This window comes from Passer montanus, unplaced genomic scaffold, assembly GCF_014805655.1.
Source record: "Passer montanus isolate IOZ18808 unplaced genomic scaffold, ASM1480565v1 scaffold76, whole genome shotgun sequence".
NCBI classification, from domain to species: Eukaryota; Metazoa; Chordata; class Aves; order Passeriformes; family Passeridae; genus Passer; species Passer montanus.
In genome coordinates this window covers 1885190-1907133 of record NW_024372813.1, presented here as the reverse complement: position 1 = coordinate 1907133, position 21944 = coordinate 1885190, and the positions used below count along the sequence as shown (strand labels likewise).

The 21944-nt window shown below is 41.7% G+C and overlaps 1 protein-coding gene across 1 annotated transcript; it reads left to right on the top strand.

The window, feature by feature from the left end:
* The first annotated feature begins 407 nt into the window (after positions 1-407).
* CHIC1 (cysteine rich hydrophobic domain 1) lies at positions 408-19672 on the top strand. The gene is made up of 6 exons (XM_039731054.1): positions 408-626; positions 6801-6855; positions 13186-13341; positions 14921-14977; positions 15165-15224; positions 15867-19672. Exons 1-6 carry the CDS (start codon positions 457-459, stop codon positions 15915-15917), a joined length of 549 nt encoding a protein of 182 aa, XP_039586988.1. The 5' UTR covers positions 408-456; the 3' UTR covers positions 15918-19672.
* Positions 19673-21944: the final 2272 nt, after the last annotated feature.

The window sequence follows — 21944 nt, the reverse complement described above, 5'->3', positions numbered from 1 at the left end:
CTCGTGACCCCCGCGCACCTGAGGGCGGGAAGGGGCGAGAGCGCGCACCGAGCCGGGGGCGGCGGGAAGGGAAGGGAGGTCGGGGCAGTTATAAACTCTGCTAACTATAGTAGAGATACTCCGCTTCCTCGCGCACGGAAGGCTTAGAGCGAGCTTCTGAAAACAAGTTAAAGAGTTCAACAAGGTTATTCCGCCTTCGCTGTAACCACCAACGCCAACTCCTCTCAGCAGCTCCCCGTGCCGGCTCGTTACCCGCCGCCCGGGAGCGGCGAGGAGCGGGCGGGCGCGCGCACCAGCGCGGCCGCCTCCGGCCACCAACACCGGCTGCAAGCCGTTCCGCACACCTCGGGGGAGCCCGCGCAGGGGGTGACGCGGGCGGCCCGGCGGCCCCCGCCGTGGCCGAGGCGCGGCCCCGCCCCCGGCGCGCGCTGCGCAGGCGCGGCGGGAGGGCCGGCGATGAGCGTCCTGCTGCCCAATATGGCGGACTTCGACACGATCTACGAGCTGGAGGAGGAGGACGAGGAGGAGCAGGACGAGCCCGAGCCCGTGGTGCGGAGCCAGGAGCTGCCCCGGCCCCGCGACGCGCCCGATCCCGTAGCGGTACGGGGCGCCGGGCACATCACCGTGTAAGGAAGGAGCGGGGGCAGCGTGAGGGGCCGGTGTGGCGGGGCCGGGCGGGAGCGCTGAGGGCAGCGGGAGCTCCGTGCCCCGGCCCCGCGGGGCCGAGAGCCGCAGCCCCGCGCCCCTCGCCCCTCTCCGTGAGGGGAGCTGTGCTGGGAACGTGGCTATTTTCCGGTAGCTTGAGGGAAACCCCCAGCCGTGAATGAGCAGCCGGAGTTGGCTGTCGGGTGCCGAGGCTGCAGCGCAGCCCTGGCAGCCCTCCCTGGTTGCTTCTCTTTATCCAAACAATTTGTTAGATAAAAAGCAAAGTCCGCGCGATGCGAGGACGAACAGGCTGTTCGAACCATCTCGCTGTGACCCGTGTGTGCCACGGCTGAGCCAGGGAGCCCCACGCTGCACTGCAGAGGAGGCTCCTGCCCTGCTGTACTTTATCTGCCCCGAACTTAGTTGAGAGTTTGCTTTAGATTGAGTGTTTTTATCACTGGAACACAGCGTGAGCCAGAATGTTTGCTGCTCATTTAAACAGTTGAACAGAAGACGAGCAAGCTGTGTTTCCTTATATGTAATGTTTACTCCTAAGGATTTTCTTAGTATTCCTGCTCCAACAAGCTGAAGAATTAATAGAAGCAAGTGCATCCTTAACAAGTTGTTGGTTGTCATGTTAATTTTCATGGCAGGGAGGGAGGTATTGAAATTTGTGAATTGCAGAGACCCACCACACTTGTGTTGCTTTGGGTTGCCTAAAATTCCCATTTCTCTCTGTAAATAGGTGCAGTGTGATCTAAGTCCCTGCAGCAAAAGCTCTGGGTGGGGAAGGCTCCCATGGCCTGGGAAGTGGGGCTGGATCTGTGTCCTCCTGGAAGGCTGGAGCAGGCTTGCCTTGAGCTGGTGCCAGTGGGGAGTTGCTGTGCTGCACCGCAGTGCATTTGCTCGTGCAGATGGAATTTCTTTGTGTCCTCACCCCAAATAGCTGCTGGCTTGACTAAAGGAGAGGTGGAACACAGCAAGATGCTCTGAATACCAAGTACCCGGCTTAGGAGTTACCTGATTTGAAGTGCTGAACTGGAAAAAAAATATTACATGCTTATCTGCCTTGCTTTCTGTGATGCTTTTTGTGTGTTAGTGATGTTACTTACTGTTCCTTCTTGGCTCCAGCATCTTTCTGGGATGAGCAGGAGCATCTCCAAGAACTAGGGATGTCTGCATCAAAAAAGGACTCTTGTCAGTGAAGTGGAAATCCTTAGCTAGCTACATGCCCTTGTAACCACCTGAGCTGAATCCCCACCCAACTTATTTTCCCTTTCTCCCATCCCTCTCAGCTTTCTTCCTGTAACAGGACCTACCTGCGTGGTAGGAGGCAGCTTTTATCAGCTCTTACTGTATTTTTAAATCTCCTTATACTGATAAAACCAGTTCTTGGGTGTTACCAATAAAATGCAGGTAAACCCTGGACAGTGGAGTACACAATCCTAGCCTCCTGTAAAATGGGAACTGGTTGGCTTCCCACAGAGTCTGTGGTGGAGCTCTGTCACTTTCTGATCACACAGATGCTGCTGCTTTTGAAATCAGTTGGCTGCAGAAGCAGCCTGTTCCAGTTACTGAAGGGAGAGACGTCATCCAGGAAAACCTGGGCTTGTTTGCTCCACCTGTCTGGAGTCCTGCTAGTGAAAATGTCTGTCCTGACAAGTCAGACATCATTAAAAAAAGAAAACCAGTTATCTTTATAAAGCCATTGTTTTCCTTGGATTTTTGTTTTAGAGGTCTCCTGTTCCTCAGCTGACACTGGCTTTCTTGAATGCTTCTGGTGTATAGAGAAGGGATAATTCTCAAATTCCAGGGTCATCTGCTTCAGCTTTTCATGTCCAGTTCTCTTATGAAACTCCCAAGTTGGTGGATTAAAACACTCTTAGTTTCTTGCAAGAGACTTTTTATTCTTGTGACCTTGTCAGTGAGCTGCTCGCTCTCACAGAGTAACTATTCTGCAGTATCCAACTGTACTAAATATAAATTCCAAGAGCTTTCTGAGGGTATTTAGCAGGATCTTGCTTTTCCCACTCACTTTTGCTAACCCTTCCACCCCTGTGTGTGATAAAAATGACCATGTAAAGTGTATTTGTTTCATTTCAGTTAGAGAGGATGTGTGTAAAAATGGTTGGCAAGATCTATGTTCATCTTGTCCAGGGTTCTTTGAAAAAATTCTGTCATATTTATTGGTTTTGAAGCCTTTGAATTTTAGCACAGATAAATTACTAGGTCCTAGTAAATGCCTTTTCTTCTGCAATTCCATTTGGATGAGTTATAAACACCTTGTCTGCTGTTTCTCCACAGTCAGTGTGACTGCTTGGTGTATCCAAGTATCTCCACACAGACATTTGTAGTGAAGACTGAGTCATTGCCTAGCAAAGCAAAGGCAATAACTTCCAAAAACAGAGCAGTAAGCAAACTGTAACTTGGCTGTAGGGTTGTATTTATCTGCTATAATTTTTCCGTATCATTAAGTCCATTTGGATGGATGGTAATGAGGTAATGAAATAGCAATTAAACATATTTTTGCCATTAGTATGCAGCTTCCTGCTGAAGTCTGAAAACCTCCTTGTCTGACTAGAACTTAAGTTTTGGTGTTCTGTCCTGTTTTTGTAGGAGTGCCCCAGGGACCAGGGTCCAGGTGCTGATGAAAAGTTTATTTCATCAGCTGGGGAAGGGAGGGAAGAGCCAGTTGAGATAACATTTGAGTATTATCTGGTATTGTTCCACCTTCCACATATTTAAAACAGCAAATGACCTCAGCCTTCCACTCATTACCAAAAACTTCATTTTCCAAAACATCATCTGTGGGTAAGGATTCTTGGATAGCTCTGTTGGCTGCACAGGAAAATGTTCTGAACTGGGGAAGGAGAATTCATCTCAGGGCTCTTGAGGTATGTCATCTTTACCCTCTACTGTTGGCCAAAGCTCAGCTGATACCTTGTAAAGAGCAGTGTGGGATCTGAGCTCCACTCTTGCAGAGAGGTTAAACATAACCTGGGTTAGGTGTGGGGAAAGGAGCTGTGCTAGAAGGGGCTTGGAGAGCTTCCCTAAACAGGTTTAACTTGTGCAGTCTTGTAAGGGTGATTACTATCTATAAATGCAGGAGTGGGAGAACTGAGAATGAGGTGAGGTTTGAGTCAAACAAAATAAAAAGGCAAAGCACCTTGAAATTTTTCCCAAAAAAGTGTTTCCAAACTCTTCCTGTTGCAGTTCTGGGGACAGAAAAGCTGATCTCCTGCTTTGTAAACTAATAACCATTGTCTTGTGGTACCTGTTGCAGATGAAGTTTGCAACTGGTGGTTCAAGATGTTCACTTCAGCCTTCAGCTGAGGGATTGATGCATTTCTCTTATTGTGGCTCCCTGGGACAAGTTGTGTTCTCACCACTCCTCAGATGGGGGAAAAAGGGGTGATGGGATTTGCCTGATGCCATCCATGCAAACAGGGAAGGAGGGCCAGAGCTGGCAAGCGAGGTCATCCTAGGTCTGCTGCAGCCTCCAGGAAACAGTGCCTGGCTCTTGAGGTGCTTGTCATGCAGTGAGAAAAGTGCAACAAAGAACGTGGGTGACTGATCTGAATTTCTAAATGTTACACTTGGGGCAGCTTGCACTGAGGAGTCACAGAACTGGCCCAGAAATAAATCACCACCAGCTGCTCTTTTGAATGACTTAAGGGCCAGCTACTGAATTTTAGAAGATTTCATAGGCCTGCTCATGCTAGATCACTAGTCTGTTGTAGGAAGTCTAATTAAGTTAATTACCTCTTGATCAATATTTTAGATTTTAGTTTCTTTACATGAACGGTTCTAATAACACTTCAGTAATTTCACAAAGTTGCCTGTAAAGCTGTACAACTGTATAGCATCCTGCTTCAATCTTTTTATTTTATTTGGTTGTTGAGTCACCCCTCTGCTCCATTTAACAGGAGTTTAATGTTTCTAAGCCCTGTAGTAAATAATCACAGAATAGTCTGTAAAACTGTGCTAAAGGCCATCAGTGATTCTGACTAAATATAGTATTTAAAGTATAGTTAAAACACAAAGTTATATTCTTTAGCCACTCACAGGTGTCAGTGTGAGAGATGCCATTCTGTAACTCAGGTTTCCTGGACGTGCTGCAGCTGAAGGGAATGTTTTGGCAACTAATAAAAATAAGTTATTTTGGGGTTTTAATATGTGTCATGACATCAGCTTTGAAATTTAACCCAAAACACATTGTGATCTTGCATTCCTAATCAGCTTTATTAATCAGAAAGCACTAATTTATCTTGTTCTTTATGGAAATTGGGGTGCAATGGGAATTTTCATGAGTATATTTGATCAGTGAGATAAAAGACACTACCTGTGGCTTAGGAAGTGTTTGAACTCTGAATTGTTGAAGGTCAGAGGAGGGTTCTGAGGAGCTGGTACATGTTTGCTCTTTTTTCCAATTTCTTTTGCTGTATCCTAAGCTGCTGCTCCTGGCCACTGTAAGAATCAGTGCTGTGGACAAGATGGACCTTTGGCATGATTTAGTGGAATTGGTCTGTTAGATGGGTAAATAGTTCTTGAATTTTCCAGTAATTCTTTTATTGTGTTGTCTGATTGCTCCTGCTCTGTGATCATTCCAGGTTGTTCTATTGCTGATGCACCAAAAAGTCTGGGTTCCTCAAAGCCAGCTTGTGAATGTGCTTTATAATTTTAGTATTTTTTTTTTTTAAAGACTGGAAAGACTTCTTCATTGCTCTTCAAGCTTCCTTAAAACTAAATATATAACATTACAAAACCTGGAAGATTTCAGCTTGAAAAGGTACAAAATGTGGAGGCTGACTTGCCAGATTAAAAAGAGAATGGAAATGTTCTATGTTAGTAACCTTTGTGCTTGCCTAAAATCTTACTGGTTTTATTGTTTGGGCTTTTTTGGTGACGTTTTACACAGCTACTGCTCCTTACAAGAGGCTCTAACTTAAATTATTCATTGAAGGGCTGGATTGAACTTCACCAGTGTTGTTGCCAAACATTTCAGTTACTGGATTTCTAGAGCCAGCACGAGTTCTTCTGTCCTGCCTCTCCTTTAAGGTTGATTTGACTTTTTGTTACTTGGGAGCAATTCCCATGGTCAGTTTGGGTATGTGGGGTATTACCCAGTGCCCAGCAGTGTGTATGTGTGATCCAGTGATGGGTGTTGGGACCTTGAGGTGCCTTCCAACCCAAACCATGCCACAAGTCTGTGACATTTCAGCCACACTGCTCTTGGTACCAGTTGGGAGTATGGCAGGTGTCAGTCTGACTCAAAGCAAAGTTTGTTTCTTCACTAACTCCTACAATACAAATGCATTTGTGCTCTTCTTTTTGGCAGTGATTCTTTCAGGTATTTTGATTTTTTTGAACACGTATACTCAGGAGATAGTTTAGCAGAGCTGATTTGATGTATAATATATTTAACTTTCATCAAACATACAGATTGTAGCTGAGGGCCAGCTGCTGCTGTATTTTGTTAAATTACTGATTTTAAAGGTTCAGGAGTTTTGGAATAAGTGGTAACAGGTTTACAAGCCAAACCCAGCTCCCTGGAGCTTTCAGTGGTTATAATGAAAACCTTTTGCTAAACCCCAAAACACTTCAGTGAAGAGTAATCACAGTGGTACCCAAAACTTGATTTTCTTGAATTTCATAGTTGTTGTAAAACTGTCCTTTGTGTAGGCTCTTATGAGGTACCTTAAGTCAGCCCAAAGGAAGTTTTTAAAAGCACATGGTTATAAATTTCTAGGATGATGATGGATGGGTCCTTGAATCAAACTTCATCTGCTGCATGTGGAACAACTGCATGTGTAAGAAAGTAAAAGGGTTGTTGAACCTGGGATTTCATAGCTGGAGGGTTTTTTCTTACAGAAATCAAAGATTGAAACTTGCTGCCATCCAGTTGGAAAAGGATTTTTGCACTTCTGGAGGTACTGAAGTAAGGCACTGAGCTGTGTTTGTGTCTGGCAATGACTGAATGGTACACGAGACCTTGCATTAACTTAGATCAAAGCTCGTGAAATAATGCAAATGTAAGGGCAAAAGAAATGAATAGTGGTTTCTTTTTGAAGTAAAAACTCTTCTTACATTTTTTTATTAAGGGAAACAAAGTAAGTTAGGTGGAATATATTTTGTTTGTCTCTTTTGTTTTCAAGGTTTGGCTTGAGCAACAAGTTTGATACAGAATTTCCTTCTGTTCTGACAGGGAAGGTAAGTGTGAGATTAAACTGTTCTTTTCAATGGGAGGAGCCAGTGCATCCAGTGGTTTCTGTGTTGGATACCTGAGCATGAACCCACTAAAAACTGTTACCTGTGGCCTGTGTGACCCAGCTGCTCACTGCCCAGTCCCTCAGTGTAGCTGGAAACAAGGAGAATTTGCAGCGGTTGTTATCATTATTGACATTCCAAACCCAGCAAAGCTCACCATGGATCCCACTGTTTCCATGCAGACCTGAAAGCAACACTCACTTAACCTTGCTTTTTAAATACTTGGAGTTTGTGCTCCCTCCTGGCTGAATTAAATCAGTACAAATACTAGACCTCTCTTTTGAGTAAGCCTGACAAGCCTTGAGTTTGTTTAGACAAATCTCTGGAAGTGAATCTGTTTTATCTGAAGCTTTACAGAACAAAACATAGTGTTAAATCTACAAATTAAATAGGTTTTTAGTACAGTTTCACAAATACCATTTAGTTCTGAAAATTAGTGGTGACAAGTCTCTTACTTTCTCTGGAGTCCTGTCATCTTACTTAATGCAAGTGTAAGAAACTGTAATTTGTAGCTATTAATTCAGTCTTCACTAAATTCTTAGTTAATTTTAAATCATTTTTGTAATTGTATTTTTTTATATTTTATTTTCTTAATTCTTTTTCCTCTTAATTTTTTTTCTTCCTGCTGTTTCATTCTCTAGTGCTTTGTTTTTGCTTTGATTTGCATCCCCCTTGTGTATCTTTTCCAGAATTTGGGAGGAAAAAAGTTTATTTGGCTCTTTCTGCTGTGTCTCATGTCATCCTAGAGAGCTGCACTCCCTCTGCAGCCCTTGCAGAGGTTGAGTCATACCAACAATCCACCAAACACAGCTGGGTGGTTGCTCCTGCTTCTGCCAGATCCATCTGGGCTTTCTCCTGCTGCATTTTCACACCAGACTACAATGAATAAAACCCTTGTGTTGAGGATGTCCAGCTGTTCTGACAGCAGTACCCCTGAAAAGCAGATTCTGCTTGGAGTTTTTGGGTGCTGCAAATCAGCCTGGGACTTCTAGGATCTCAGTGAGCTCAGAAAGATAAATCCTACTGATTCCAGTGTGAGGACTGCTGGCAACACTTTGCATTTCACCACTTTGTCTGAGGCTTATTCTTTTCTGGGAACTCTTTCTGATCACTGAACAGCCACAATACATTTTGGAAAAAACAATTTTTATGTTCTTTTGCCCAAGTTGTAGTTTATTATAAATAAGCCTGTGGAAAATCCCAGGCAAGAAACATTAAAACTAAATTTAATTATATCATTTAATCTCTTTCTCTCTAATATTTATTTGTGTTATTTAAAAAAAACAACCTACTACCAAGTCTACACTTTTTAATACCAGCATCAGTGGCTGTCACATTTTCCACTTGACTGTCCTCCTGTTGTTAAATAGACAGTGAACAAAAGTTTAATTTAAAGTTCACTTGAGTGCTTGGATTTAATTTAGCAAAGAAAGAAAAGAGGAAATTCTTGTGCTGGTATTTTCCCTTCTTGTTCTGTGGTGTAATCAGTGCTACAGGAGTGGCATGGGCAGGGATTTGCTGGGTGTAGGGATGCTCCTCTGCTGAGAATCTTGGTGTTCTGTTGTCTTGTGGGTTTGTGGGGTTTTCTGAGCAAGGAAATGAATTCCCTTTTGTCAGGGGAGAATACCAATCAAACAAGATAGTAAACAGATTTTTCTTCCTGCCTGCCACCACTGCCATGAAAGACATTAAAAACCACAGTTGTGGGTCTTTTGGTTTTTAATCCTTCAGTCAATTGCAAGAAATAAAGAATCTGCTTCTTCCTCTGGTTGAGGCAGCCAATCATCTTAATCCCTATTGAAAATGAAAATTCAGTCATTTTTTCCAGTAAGAAGTTTTTCCTCAAATACCCTGTTAAATAATTCACAATAATCAGTATCACAGTCAACTGAGACCCCACTTTAAGATCCTGTTGTTAAAATGTAATTTTTTTTGGGCTTCCTATGAAATCAAAATTTATGAATAACAGTGATTGTTTATATTTACAAATTGGGATTAAAATGTTTATTCTGAACTTGCATTGGTCCTCAGCTACTCTAAGGAAATGTCATTGTTTATTCATATTGCCTGTGTAACATTAAGCTGAATGGCTTTGCTGTCCCCTGTGGATTGATATTAATAATAAATCCCATCTGCTGATGGAGTGTGAGAGATGAAGCCATTAGATGGGCTTGGTGGAGTTCTTAGTGGCACTGGTTTTCTTCTGAGTAAACACAGTTGTAAAAGATGCAGGTTTTTAAAGCAGGATGAAAATTAGAGAAAGCTCTGTAGCTACACCTTTCTCCCAGAAGCACAAACTTTTGGGATTTATGCCTCATTCTTGAGTTAGTAATTTCCTTAAGCTCCCTGCCCTCAGCCCATCCATGTCATGATGGCAGCAAACCTTCTGATTTGCTTTTTCTGCAGTCTGGAGTCCCCCTCCTCCTTCACCCATTTTCCCAGTCCCCCAGTTTTTACAGAGCCTGCACAGCTGTAGGTTGTGGGTTAGCCTAGAGCTACGTGCTGGTAATTACATCTTCAGTGTTTAATTGGGACTTCATTTGTTGCTTTCTTTGGGAGAGGTGAATGTGTACATTTGAGGGTAAAGCATGGGCAATAAAATAATAAAGGAAAGGAGATTCCCAGGTACATCAGATGTTTGGTGTGGCTAATTCAGCTGGATTAATATTTGTCTTGCAGGATGAGACAGAAACTCACCTGGTTTGTAAATCCCAAGCCAGGCTTCTTTTCAGAGGAACATTATAAGAGAAGATTTGACTACACTTAATACAGAGGCAATATTTAACTTTTAATAATGTAATTGGACCTTGGCCTAAATTGGAATGCTGGTTAAATTTAAATTGTGTGTGCTACAGGTTTACAGGATTATTAATTCTCTTTAACAGCTTTTAACAAAATGTTCTCTGTGATATGGAGCACAATAACACACATTGCTGCAGGTGACCAGAAAATGCTGGAGGCAGCGATCCTGAAGGGGAAAAGTGGAATTTCCTGCCCTGATCTCAAAACAAAAGGGGTCCTGCCCAGAGAGGAGTGAGCAGTGCAGGGCAGGCTGAGCCATAAAGGCAGGCTGGGCATTGTGGTGCTGCTGTGCTGTGATTGATAGGGCTGCTGATCATCATGATTGAAGGAGGAGATCAGGCCTGCTGGGCCTTGCTGCCTCCCTTCCTGTGTTTGGAGATCCTCCACATCCTGTTGTAAAATATTATGACACCCCTTCCTTTCCTTTTATGTTTTTTTGTTTTGTTTTGTTTTTTCCCTCCTAAAAGGAGCTCATGTCCCTTCCCAAGGTGTACAGCACAGCCAGGAGCAAAGTGCTTATCTCATTCTTTTCAAGAGCCAGACACAAACTCTCCAAGAGATTTCCAGAATTACTCAGAACTGAGCATTCTTAGGGAGCTGTCTTTGTGCAGGGGGAGCTGTTAATTCTGTTTGTTTGAAATACATCAGCCCCTTCACATACACCTTTCAAAAGCTGTACCTGCGAGAAGGCAAGAGTTCAAATTGTGTCAGAAAATCAACATTTCTGTGGTGACTTTCATTTGGATTCCATTTCATTATTAGATTAGAATAATTATTTACAGGTATTTTGTGCTTAATCACTGTGTAATAATGCTTCATTGTCACTGAGCTGTAAACTGAGCAACAAAATTGTGATTTCTTCTGTTTATCACAACATGAGGTTCATCTTGCTGTCCAGTTCCTTTAGTTTCAGATGAAAATGTGTCATTAGTGACAGAAATGTTTCTTGTGATTCCATTTCCTAAAGGCAGAAACAATCCAATAGTTGGGGTTAGTCAAAAGCATCTTAAGTAATTTCATCTTATGTTGTAGCTGGGAGATTCACCTTTACATGAAAATACTTGGTGAGTTAGCAGGTAGTGGTGCTTTCATGCTACTATATTAAGGTAAACATCAGACCAAAACTCCTGAAATGGGGATTTTCTGTTGCTTAGTGGCATCCAAAGTTAGTTTCTGGTTTAGCCATTTGCTCTGCAGGAATGAGAGTACTTCAACTTTCATCTTAAAATATAGGAACATGTTACCCTGATGTGAACAGCGAGTCCCTAAAAATTATCACAGGAAGAGGGAATCTCCCTGGGCTTTCTTCTTAGGCCCCAAATTTTTCTGCCAGCTGTGATCTGAGATCTGGTTGAGTTCTCTTTATGTTGGATGTTACCACTGATAAGGGTTATTCTTGTTAAACTGAATTCTGGGCTGTGCCATTCCATTGTCTGTGGCAAGTTTGTTCAGCTGCATTTGGAGGTTGGGCTGTGTTGTTGTCAAGGTCCAGTAAATTTTGTGTCTGAAGGAAAAGGAAACATTCTTTTTTCTTAGGAAGTCTCATTACAAAAGTATGAATGGGTTCTAGGGAAAAAACTACTTATTTTTGTATTTCACATAAACAGAATATAACATTCTAAAAGATTTATCAAAGGAAGTGCCAATTGTAGATATCTAAATATGAGGCACATGGAAACTTTGTTAGGAGTTGAGAATGTCAATTAATGTAGGAATCTCAGTTTACTTTGAGGCAGTGACTGCAGCAGCTGCCTGAGGTTACTGCAACCACCAGCCCAGATGTTCTTTTCTACAAAACACTCTCCCACGTTGAAGATGAAATGCTTTTGCTCATGTGCATCTGGTATTTGTTATATCCCAGTACAAGATCTGGCACTGGCAAAGAAATCCATAAAACTTTGTTCCAGAGACATGTAAGTTTGCCACATTACAATGAGATTTTTTTTTCATTGCAGATGTCCCAGTACAAAGGATCTCAGGGGTTTCTTTGACCATTTTCTTTTTTTTTCCCCTTAAACTGTCTCTTGTAAAACAAACAATTCTTTTTAGTTGCTCCATTTGTAGATGTAAAACAAAACAGTCTATTTAATGTGGGAGGGGAACAAAATAATTACTTTCTATGTATTTATTAATTCCTGCTATAAAATAATCACAAATTATGTTCTCATGTTATTAACTGTAGGCCTGGCTGGTGTGCAAGCCCAGCTGCCCCCTGACTCTAGTGCCTGGTGACCTGAATGGCCAGGAAACAGATGTTACATTTATTTACTCCCTTCCCTGCAATGCTTTAAAGAATTCAGCTCAATAGCAGAGGCAGCAGCATCAGGTCCTCTCCATTTCCTGCCCTGTGGCTTTGCTCCTGCTGAAAAGGATCTTTGTCATTAAATGAACTTTTGTTGGTGTTGCTGCCCTTGTTTGCAGAGTCAGAGGAGCAGAGCTGGGCTGCCCTGGGTGGGGGCTGTGTACAGACCCACACTGGGGTCTGCATCCACGTGGCAGGGAGGTAGGGAAGATGGGGTTTTTAATTGTTCTGAGTTGTGCCTGCCTGCTCAAGTCTCTTGTTGGTCCTGATTTATTCTGCTTTGTGTATTTGAATGCTGGACTGCATTAGAGTCAGGGGTGTCATCTTGGAGTCACTGCCTCAAATCCTTGTTTGACTCATCAGATGGAGTGACTTGGATTGTGTAGGGAGATGAGGGATTTGGGGTATGTGAGCAGGTGAGAAATGCAGTTGTTGGAGAAAAGAGCTTCTTTCTGATACAAAATGTGTAATTCCACTGTGGAACTGCAGTGGTAGTACAGGTGTAAAATGCTTATTCCTTCATTTCAGAAAGCTAGTTTTCAATAAGTAGGTTTTGTTCCTAACCCTGTTCAAGGTGCATTGCTCTGCCTTAAACACAATCCAGTGTATTTCTTTCTAGGCTTCCCTGTTTAGGGAAGCAGCCACGAGGGAAGTTGTGGCTTCATGATGGCCACTTCAGGAAGTTATTTGTGGACAGAGCCTTCACCCAGGCACAGTGTAGACTTGGATGGGTGTGACACTAATTTGGACAATATTCTCCTCTTCTGTGGTACCTATTTTTACTACAGTGCTCCCACATTCCCTTGGAAAGCTGACATCTCTCATTCTTCTGTGGTTTTGCTCAGTGTAGCCAGTGCATGTATTGCCCAGCTGTGTCCCAGTTCTGATTTTGTCTGGGCCTATTGTTTTTTCAGACCCATCTATTAATTACTGGTGCAATAAATAGAGATGAGCTGCTCATCTAAAAGGTGGTTGGCTTTTGAACTCAGGTTTGTGCAGTGCACATACCAGAAATGAATTTGTTGCAGGAAAATGACTTTCCCTGCTGACTGGGTGAGCATTGCTTTAGAAGATTGTGTCATTTCCTGTTTCATTTTAACCTGTAGAGGCAATTTCTGAGAAAATACACCTGTGCTGGCTCTCCCTGAAGTTGAGGCCTTGTGTTGCAGGTGGCCCCTGAGGAATTCAAGACCAGCATCAGCCGAGTGAACGCCTGCCTGAGGAAGAACCTCCCTGTCAATGTGAAGTGGCTGCTCTGTGGCTGCCTGTGCTGCTGCTGCACTCTGGGCTGCAGCCTGTGGCCTGTGGTCTGTCTTAACAAAAGAGTGAGTCCATGTTTCATCACATTCTATGGATTTTTTAATTATTGGTAGGATTAAATAACTTTTCATAGTATCTTCCCCATTTTAAAACCCTGGTTTGGCCTCACGTTCAAAAGGTTATTGTGGTTTCCATCTTAGAAAATAGAAAAAATTTGAAATTACATCAAATTACCAGTTGACTCAATAGTTTTAAGAGTAGCTGATCTCATCTCAGTTCAAACAGGATGGAGTATATGATACTCTAATTTTCCAGGATTTTTCAAGGTCTGAGAATTGAGTGGAGAACTGAACCTTCATGACCTCCAGAGAGTGGCAGAATTAGACTGAAAAATCACACCCCCATCCCCACTCCTCCACCCCCCAAATAAATATTTTTCAAACTTAAAAATCACTTTTTTGTATGCAATAGACACCATAGCATTTCAGAGCTGTGGTGTATTTGCCATATTTTACTGTGCTGTTTCTGTTAAGAACAAGTACAAATTTATTTTCTAAAGACTTCCCCTAACAGAGTTGACCACTCGTGTAATCAGGTCCAAAGTGATAATTTTGGAAAGCACTTTAGTCAATTACCTCTGTGGTTTATGTTTAGAATTGATTTATCACAGCAGTAAATACTGAGGAAGTGCATTAATGTGTTAACTTGTTGAAATGCTCATCACTGAAGCTGCATCACTAAAAAGTTACAGGACTTCTTTTAGTTCATTTTACCTGCTTTTATAAACTTAATTATTGCAGAGATTTATGCCTGAGAGATACAAAAGGAGTACTTGCAGTTTTAAAGCCATTTTTAATATCTCTGTACCAGTGGAAATCTAAATAAATGCCCACATGGTGATGTAGTAGTAATTATACAAAATTCTCAAGGCTACAGAGAATATGCACCAAGTAGGGCAAATGATGGCACTTCCATGGGGGTGTGAGGGTGATAACTACCATGCAGTGATTAAAATTAAATGTATACCATGCAGGATCATTGCAGTTTTCTTTTTGTGACCTTCAAAATCACTGAAACTTGAGAAATCATCTCCTCTCCACAGTCGTGAAAAGAGCAGGACACGAAGGACACATTTGGTAGCCAAGAGCTGAAAATAATTTGTTGTGAACTGCAGTTTGGTGGTGAGGGTTTTTTTCAAGATCCAGATCACAATTCCCTTAGCAAAATCTGGAAATTAAATGTATGGAAATCTGTGTTTTCAGCAGAACACCTGCAGTGAGTGCAGGATTTGGCCAGGAGACTGTGTTGTGTTGGCTGTGGGAGGTAAAAACACCAAATTCAAAAGGATCTCTTACTAACTAAATGAGCTCTGGAAAAGCCACAGGCCTAAGTTGGACTTGATCTTAGAAATTTTTCCAGTGATTCTGAGTGAACAAATAACCCCTGAGTGTTTTCCTTTTTTGAAAAAAGGGGAAGTGGGGAGTTGAGGTGATAAGATTTCCATGTATTTCTTCTTTGCTTTGTTCTACTTTTATAAACTTAACTTTATATAAATTCACCTTAGCCAGACATGCAGCAGTGAGATCCTGCTGGAGGAGACCAGCTGCTGAACCATTTCTGATACACTTCTGACTTCCTTTCTAGACTAGAAGATCAATTCAGAAGTTATTAGAATGGGAAAATAACAGACTATATCATAAGGTAAGAAAAGAGTGCTTGTTTTTTTCAGCTTTAAGAATACTGGCAATGAAGGATGTTACAATCTTGTCATAATTCCACACTTTATACTGATCCTAAACAATAGATCCTAATAATTCAGTATTGCTAATTCTTGTTACATTACCCATCCAAACAAGGCTCTGCTAATCCTTTGTTATTATTTCCTTAGCTTGGTTTGCACTGGAAGCTGAGTAAAAGGAAATGTGAAACTAGCAATATGATGGAATATGTGAGTATTGCTGTTACTTATTGCTGTTCAACAGAACTATGATGTAATAGAGAAAGTCCTTCACTTAGTGACCCTGTGCAAAAAGATCTCCCAGACAAATGTGCAGTTTGGTCTGTAACTTAGAATGAGGGAGGTGATTCCCACACCAGCACCAGTCCATAGCTCCTTAACACCTACCCACCTTTTCCAGTGGTGTTCATAACCCCTTTGATTCAAATACTTTTGCAGAAATATTGCTTCTTTACAGTAATGTGGTTTTTTTTGTGGGACCTTTTTTGTTTTTGGTGTTTGTTTTTTTTCTGCCAGCTCTAAATTTCATATGGTTGTAAACAAGACAGACCTTGTAGGAAAGCAGAATTTCAAATATTTCTGTGGTTCTACCACTCCCCTATCCACTTTAACATGTAGCTCTGAAGATTGTGTAGGGAAAGAGATCCACCACAAAAAAAGCCAAGCACCCAGAATCCCTTTATTTCAGAATGACTGCAATCTCTGCTTTGTTACCCTGGGGAACATTCCCTCCTCTCTATCTCAGATATATTTAGTCTTTATGAATTAGCTAATGTTCATGGAAACTGTGCTGAAGCTTTGAACTTTTTGGTTACTGTCTTCTGTTCTTGTCTTTTTTCCCTTCTTCAACAGGTAATATTAATAGAGTTCTTACCAAAATACCCCATATTTCGACCTGACTGAGGAACAGCATTGGTCTTTCATGTTACCTGTCATTTTCTACCCTTAGTGCCTTGTAGATGATTTTGGAAAGAAGATGGTCTACTTTGCTGTGACTTAAAAATGTTCTTCAGTAGAAATCTTCCTTGCTGTTACTTTCTTTTGTTAAGAAGAGAACAATTTGCACATTTTTTTATGTTCAACGAGGCTTCTATGTTGCACTCTGAATTTTTAACATTACCAATAACTGATAGAGTTGCCACTAGGGATCTTAACATCAGTGCTGCTTAAACTTGTTCTGAGCATGCTGCCTTATTAATTTCTCTCTTTGCTGTCCTCCAATGTGCATCCTAAAGCTGTGTCATCCTATATTCATCCTAAGTGTTGCAATCCTAGAAACCCTCAGTAGGAATGCCCAGGTAAACTCCAGTAGTAATGATTTTAGTAGAACCTGCTTGCATAGGACTTGCAATCAACAGCACTGGTTTTGTCCTGCACTTTGCAAAATCATCACTTACATTTTAGGGGGTTCTTTAGTTTACCCACTATGGATTTGTAAATATTGACTCTTTGCATAATGTAAAGTGTGGTATGCCAAGGTTTACAGAATGTATTATAGCTCTTATTCTATTGCCAACAGTCCCCAGCATCTGTTCCATGTGCTCGTTCCCCTGGGATTGTACAGCCCCACCCACACTGGTTTTATGGGAAAGCCATAATGAGTTTGTACATATGTCAGATGTGTAGGGCTCAGTTGCACTTTGTTTAGTAAATGGATGAAAAATGCATAGCATTTCTGTCTTTATTTTGAAGAGTATTTCAGGTGGTGTTTGCAGCACCTGAAATACGAAGCTGAAATCTTCACCTCTGCAAAAGCTGTTTGTGGGGTAGATGGCAGCTGCTATTAACAAAATACCCTAAAGTCTCTTTTGAAGTGAGGAGTATATATGGATGTTAAGTTCTGTTTTGTTTTGAAGTCAGGAAAAATTAGCCTCGAATCGGAGATCTTCGTTACAGAAGAGAAAAATTAGGACCAGCCAAATCCAAGCTGAAGCAGCACCTTTGTTACTGTTGTGGTGTGGTTGTACTTCAGCATTTTCACAGTTAAGAGACATGAAGTCCCTTCCAGTGGAAAGAGGTTTTATCTCAGTCAAAGTGGAGTTTCCAAACATGCTGAGGGGAGGAAGTGCAGCAGTTGAAAGGGCTCCTGAAGATGTTTTGGCAGTCAGGCACTGTCTGGAGAGCCAGGAAGGCCTTGTGGAATTCAGTATTATTTTGGATTCTTCCCCGTTTGCCTGATCTCAGGAAGGGAAGTCATTGTAGAAAAACTTCCTCTAATGGCTGATCTAAGCAAGAGCACTTGATAAAAGAAAGCAAATGGAAATTGTTGTAAGTTCCCTGCCTTTCCTAACTAGAAATAACAAAGCCCAACAGATAACTGAGCATCTGCAAGTTGTGGTGGATTTCATTGTCAGTGTCCAGGCATTTCTTTGCAGCATCTTGACTCCCTGCAACATCATCCCAAGTTGCTTCTTAGTTTCAGGGTGGCTTGGGATTTCCTCTGAATGTATTTGCATCTCTCCAGTTTGCAATATGCTATTAAAATACAGTGTTTGTAAGACCATTGCATCCTAATACCTGTAGTAGGTCAGATTCCTTGTACACAGTGTTTACAGAAGGCCAGTTTTATGCAAGTTGTTACTCAAAGGGAAGTTTGTGCTGTTTCCTGTCCCAGACTGATGGTTCAGAGTTTGAAATCTGCATGTTTCATGCAGAAACTTTGTTTGACTGGTAGATTGGTGACACTAAATGTGTATTTGAATTTGTAACATGAATAAAAACCTCCTGTGTTGTTTGAAATTATCATTAGCTACACCTTGCAATTCAGATTTCCATTGCACAACCAAGCAAAATGTTGTCTCCAATTTATTTCTTTTTTTGTGGGGGGATGAGTGTTAACTGGAAGCAGAGAAAATAATGGCAGAAAAGGCAGAGTAAACCAAAACTGAAATGGCACACTCAGTTCTTTCTTTGGGTTTTACAGACAAATGAGTTTCTGGAGTAATTATGGAAAAATGCAAGTTTCTTACTGTTCTGCCAGAACTTTCTTGTGCAAAATACTCAAGAAATCTCAGCAGGTTCTGATTTTCTTCTTCATACAACTCTATTTTCTCCCTGTACTTGTCCAGATGGGAGAACAGGCACTTCCCATGGAACCACAGAATGGGGTGGGTGGAAGGGACCCCAAAGCTCCTCTCCTTCCACCCCCTCCTTCCACTAGCCCAGGTTGCTCAGAGCTCCATCCAAACTGGCCTTGAACACTTAAGCACATGATATTAATTTGTAAAGTTTACATTTTAAGTACATAAATCCTATACATTTTAATTTGTCCTTAATTATTACTTGTGCAGTCTTCAGACTATGAATGGGTCTTGTCTTTGTGTTTTAATTGACATTTAATTATGTGGCCATAACATAAAGAACCAGAGCCAAACCTGTCATTTGCAGTAAGCTCCATGTTTTAATAAGTAGATAAATTTGCATTGAAATGCAAAACCAGCAGCAGTATTATATTTGCATGTGAAAGCTCACTGGAAGGTGAAGGCAGCTGGCAGTGCTGCTGTGAACTTTGCACAGGTTCTTTTTGCTTGGGCTGTCCTTTAATACCAAAACATCACAGGTAATTCTGTCTCCCATGACTGGAAATCCCATTTTTGACAGTAAATGATCAGCATGGGTTGGTGAACTGTTCATGGAGGGTATCTGTCAGAAGTTGTAGCAATGTAACAGATTCATGTCAGCAGAGTGAGTGGAAGTGGTAAAGAAAGTGCCTTGGCTGGTCCAACACCACTGTGCAGAGAAGGAGAAAAGGGAGCTAACTGCTCCCTCTCAGGAGCGGGAGTTTGCAGCAGATTTCTAAAAGCAGCTACTGTCTACCAAATCAGTGTTTATTTCTTCACATCAACATGTTGACGCTAATTTTGTTTCTAGATTTTATCCAGGAAATCTTTGGGTTGGTATCTAGAAAGTTTTGTATCTGGGGAGTACTGAAGGAGTGCAGAACTCTGGCAGAGCATCAAAGCTCCTCCTTAGTGATTCCCCCTGCTCCTGCAAAGGTGTTTGCCCAGAGGAGGAACACAGCAGTGCTCAAACATGCACACCCCAGTCTAGGCAGTGTGGGTTCAGTTGAAAATGGGTGACTTTTAAACTGAGGAAAAAAATTATTAAATCTGGTGTGGTTTTGATAATTAAAAAAAAAAAGTTCCTATGCTCTTGATAGGTACAAAACTCCATATGCAAAACCATAAATTGATGTTTATTATTGTCCCACTGACAGTTTACTACATTTTCTTGTCAACACACTACCATTGGAGCAATAAAAATGTCAAGCTATTAACATTCACCATCAATTATTTATCACTTTAGTAAGCAATGTTATGTGATTCTTCTGCCATTCTTTTGTTTTCTGCTTTTGGTGTTCTTACAGTGTTGTAACATACTTGTATTGCTTCTGAAAAGTGGTTTTGTTTAAGCTGTATGAAACTGTGTTCTTAACACTTTTATTCTGTTTACAAGTGAACAGCCACTTTTTTAACAGGACCTCACGTCTGGAGAGTTTTCTCTCTATTTTTTATTTTAAATGAAAATAAAATTCTAACTGAGCTTGCTTTCTATAATTTACTGCACTGGCTTGTGCCATTGAAAGAAGCTGGAAGTCAGACATGCTTCATCACTTTGAGACATTTTTCTTTAATTAAACTCAAAGATGAAAACCTTGAGTAGTGCAATGTGTTTATGAAAAAAAAAACCTGGAATTCCCTGCGTCTTTCCCTGTGGAGGTGCTGTAGTGGGATGGCAGTGGTGGGGTGTGTCTAAATGAGACACGCCTGACACAGCCAGGCCAGGGCCTCAGCTCCTTCAAACAACAAGGCTTGGAAAAAAAGCTTAGGAAGGATTTCCAAAGATGAAAACTGCGGAATTGTCATTAATCTGATTTTCCTGGGGATCCACCTTCCTGCCAGGTGGAGTCTCCATCCCTGGGAGAGTTGGAAAAGGTGTGGATGTGGTTTAGTGGTGACCACAGTGGTGCTGCTGGTGGATGGTTGCACTTGCTGATCTCCAAGGTCTTTGCCAGCCTTAACAATTCCATTGTTTTTTGGTGGGCTCACAGACCCCCCCCCCCGTAAGGGAGGAAGGAATCTCTCCCTGCAGCATTCCTCTCCAAAAGCAGAGGTTTGCTCACACCTCCCGGGGAGCCAGCCTGAGCAGGGACAGTGAGGGTGAGCAAATCCTGGCTCCCAGAGGGGTTTGTGCCCAGCACAACGCAGCCCTTTGTGTGTGACCAGCCTGCCTTTGGGGCTGTGAAAGCAGGACTTAAAACTAAAGCCTTTGGCTCATCCCTGAGGGAAAAGCATTCCTGAAAGGGGCATGGGCAGTGTTTGTGTTGGAAGTTGTTCTGGGCAAAGCCAGGGCTGCTGGAGCATGGAGCTGATCCTGGATGTTGGCTGAGAAACGCCGGGAATGTTTCTGGGATGTTCAGCCAAAAGGAGGATGAGGGGCTGAGTCAGGAGTTCATTCCCTGGGGGCTTTAGGAGATGTAATTGCCCAGACTTAGCAGCAAAGGCCTGTGTTAAGGATATTTGGGATTTGGCCCTGACTCTGTTGGAAGGCAGTCTCAGACCTGTTGGTAGAGCAGCTTGCTGTGGTGTCTGTGCCAGTGTATTTATAATGCTGTGTCTGTCATCACTTGAACTGTTCTAGCTGAGTTTATTTTTTCTAGTGAAACTTGGAGAGACTTCAACCCTTCATTTCTTAGACCAAATTAAATGTTAGCCTCCTCTCAAAAGCAAAGTTCTGTTTCTGTTCATCCTGCTTGCATTTATTTGAATTCATTTGCCTTGAATAGGAGTGACCAGGAACAATATTCCAGCTAGTGGCTCATGGCCAAGGCACCAGGTATTTATTTCGGTGCTGACAGTTCCCTCTCTTGTGTGAAAAGAATGTGATCCATTAAATTTAAAGGGTCACATTTGTCTCCTTAGTGGCTGTATTGTATTTCTGATCCATAGCTGTTCTGTGATAAATCTGGGGCTATTTCTCTTCAGCCACTTGTAGTTTATACAAGTTCCCTGCAGACACTCATCAGTCCAGGCTCAGCATCTGATTCTTTGTACTGGTGAATCTCAATATTTCCATTACTGTGTCCTCCCAGTCCTCCAATTCTCTTTGTATTTGTGCTCCCAGTCTTGTAAAAAGTGTTTAGTACAGGCTGATTCAGTTTGCAAAATTAACACAAATGAGTTTACTAAAAAGATTAGTTCCCACATTGATGCCTGAATTTTGCTTATGATTTTCTAAATGCCCTTTTAGTTATTTAGTCCCTGACCTGCTTTAAATATTTCTGTTATTTCTACATCTGACTGAATCAGTAATTTCCTTGTTGTGGTTTATCTGGGAGATCGAATCTACCTGCACTTGGTTGATTTACATCTGGTTATTTTATAAACATGCAAACAGCAGATTTGGGTCTGGGCTAACCTGCTGAATTCTACATTTTCCCTAATCACTGAATGTGTTTAGGTAATGATCCTTTCAATATATTCACATTTTATTTCAGATTCTTTATGTAAACCTCATGATCTAAAGTAGCCTTTTTCAACAGTAAATTAAAATTTCTGCAGGAAATAGGTTTGTATGTTTGTATCAGTGATAAATATAACCTGAGATTTTGGCTGGAAAAGAAACACTTCTCACAACAGTGCTGGTCCCATGGGATAGGTAATAAAATTGGAAAGAGGAATTAGAGTAGCTCTCAGACTAATAAGAATTTAAAATTAAAAGGCAAATATTAATCAAAAGGTGATGACTGATCTGTATTTACTGTAAATTATACAGTGTGCAAGCCTGGAGGGGTAATTGAAAACTACTGGTTCTCCAGACAGTTTCTACAACAATCTCCTTGGACAGTTTTGACAGTGAAGTGTCTGAACAGAGCAGCAAAAGGAATTCTGGGTTTTGTTGTAAATGGAAAAGAGTGGAAAATGGAAAGGC

Coding starts and splice junctions, on each gene's coding strand:
- CHIC1 (XM_039731054.1), top strand. CDS start 457: ATGAGCGTCCTGCTGCCCAATATGGCGGACTTCGACACGATCTACGAG. Junction 13,342..14,920: donor TGGTCTGTCTTAACAAAAGA/GTGAGTCCATGT, acceptor CTTCCTTTCTAG/ACTAGAAGATCAATTCAGAA. Junction 15,225..15,866: donor CTAGCAATATGATGGAATAT/GTGAGTATTGCT, acceptor CTTCTTCAACAG/GTAATATTAATAGAGTTCTT.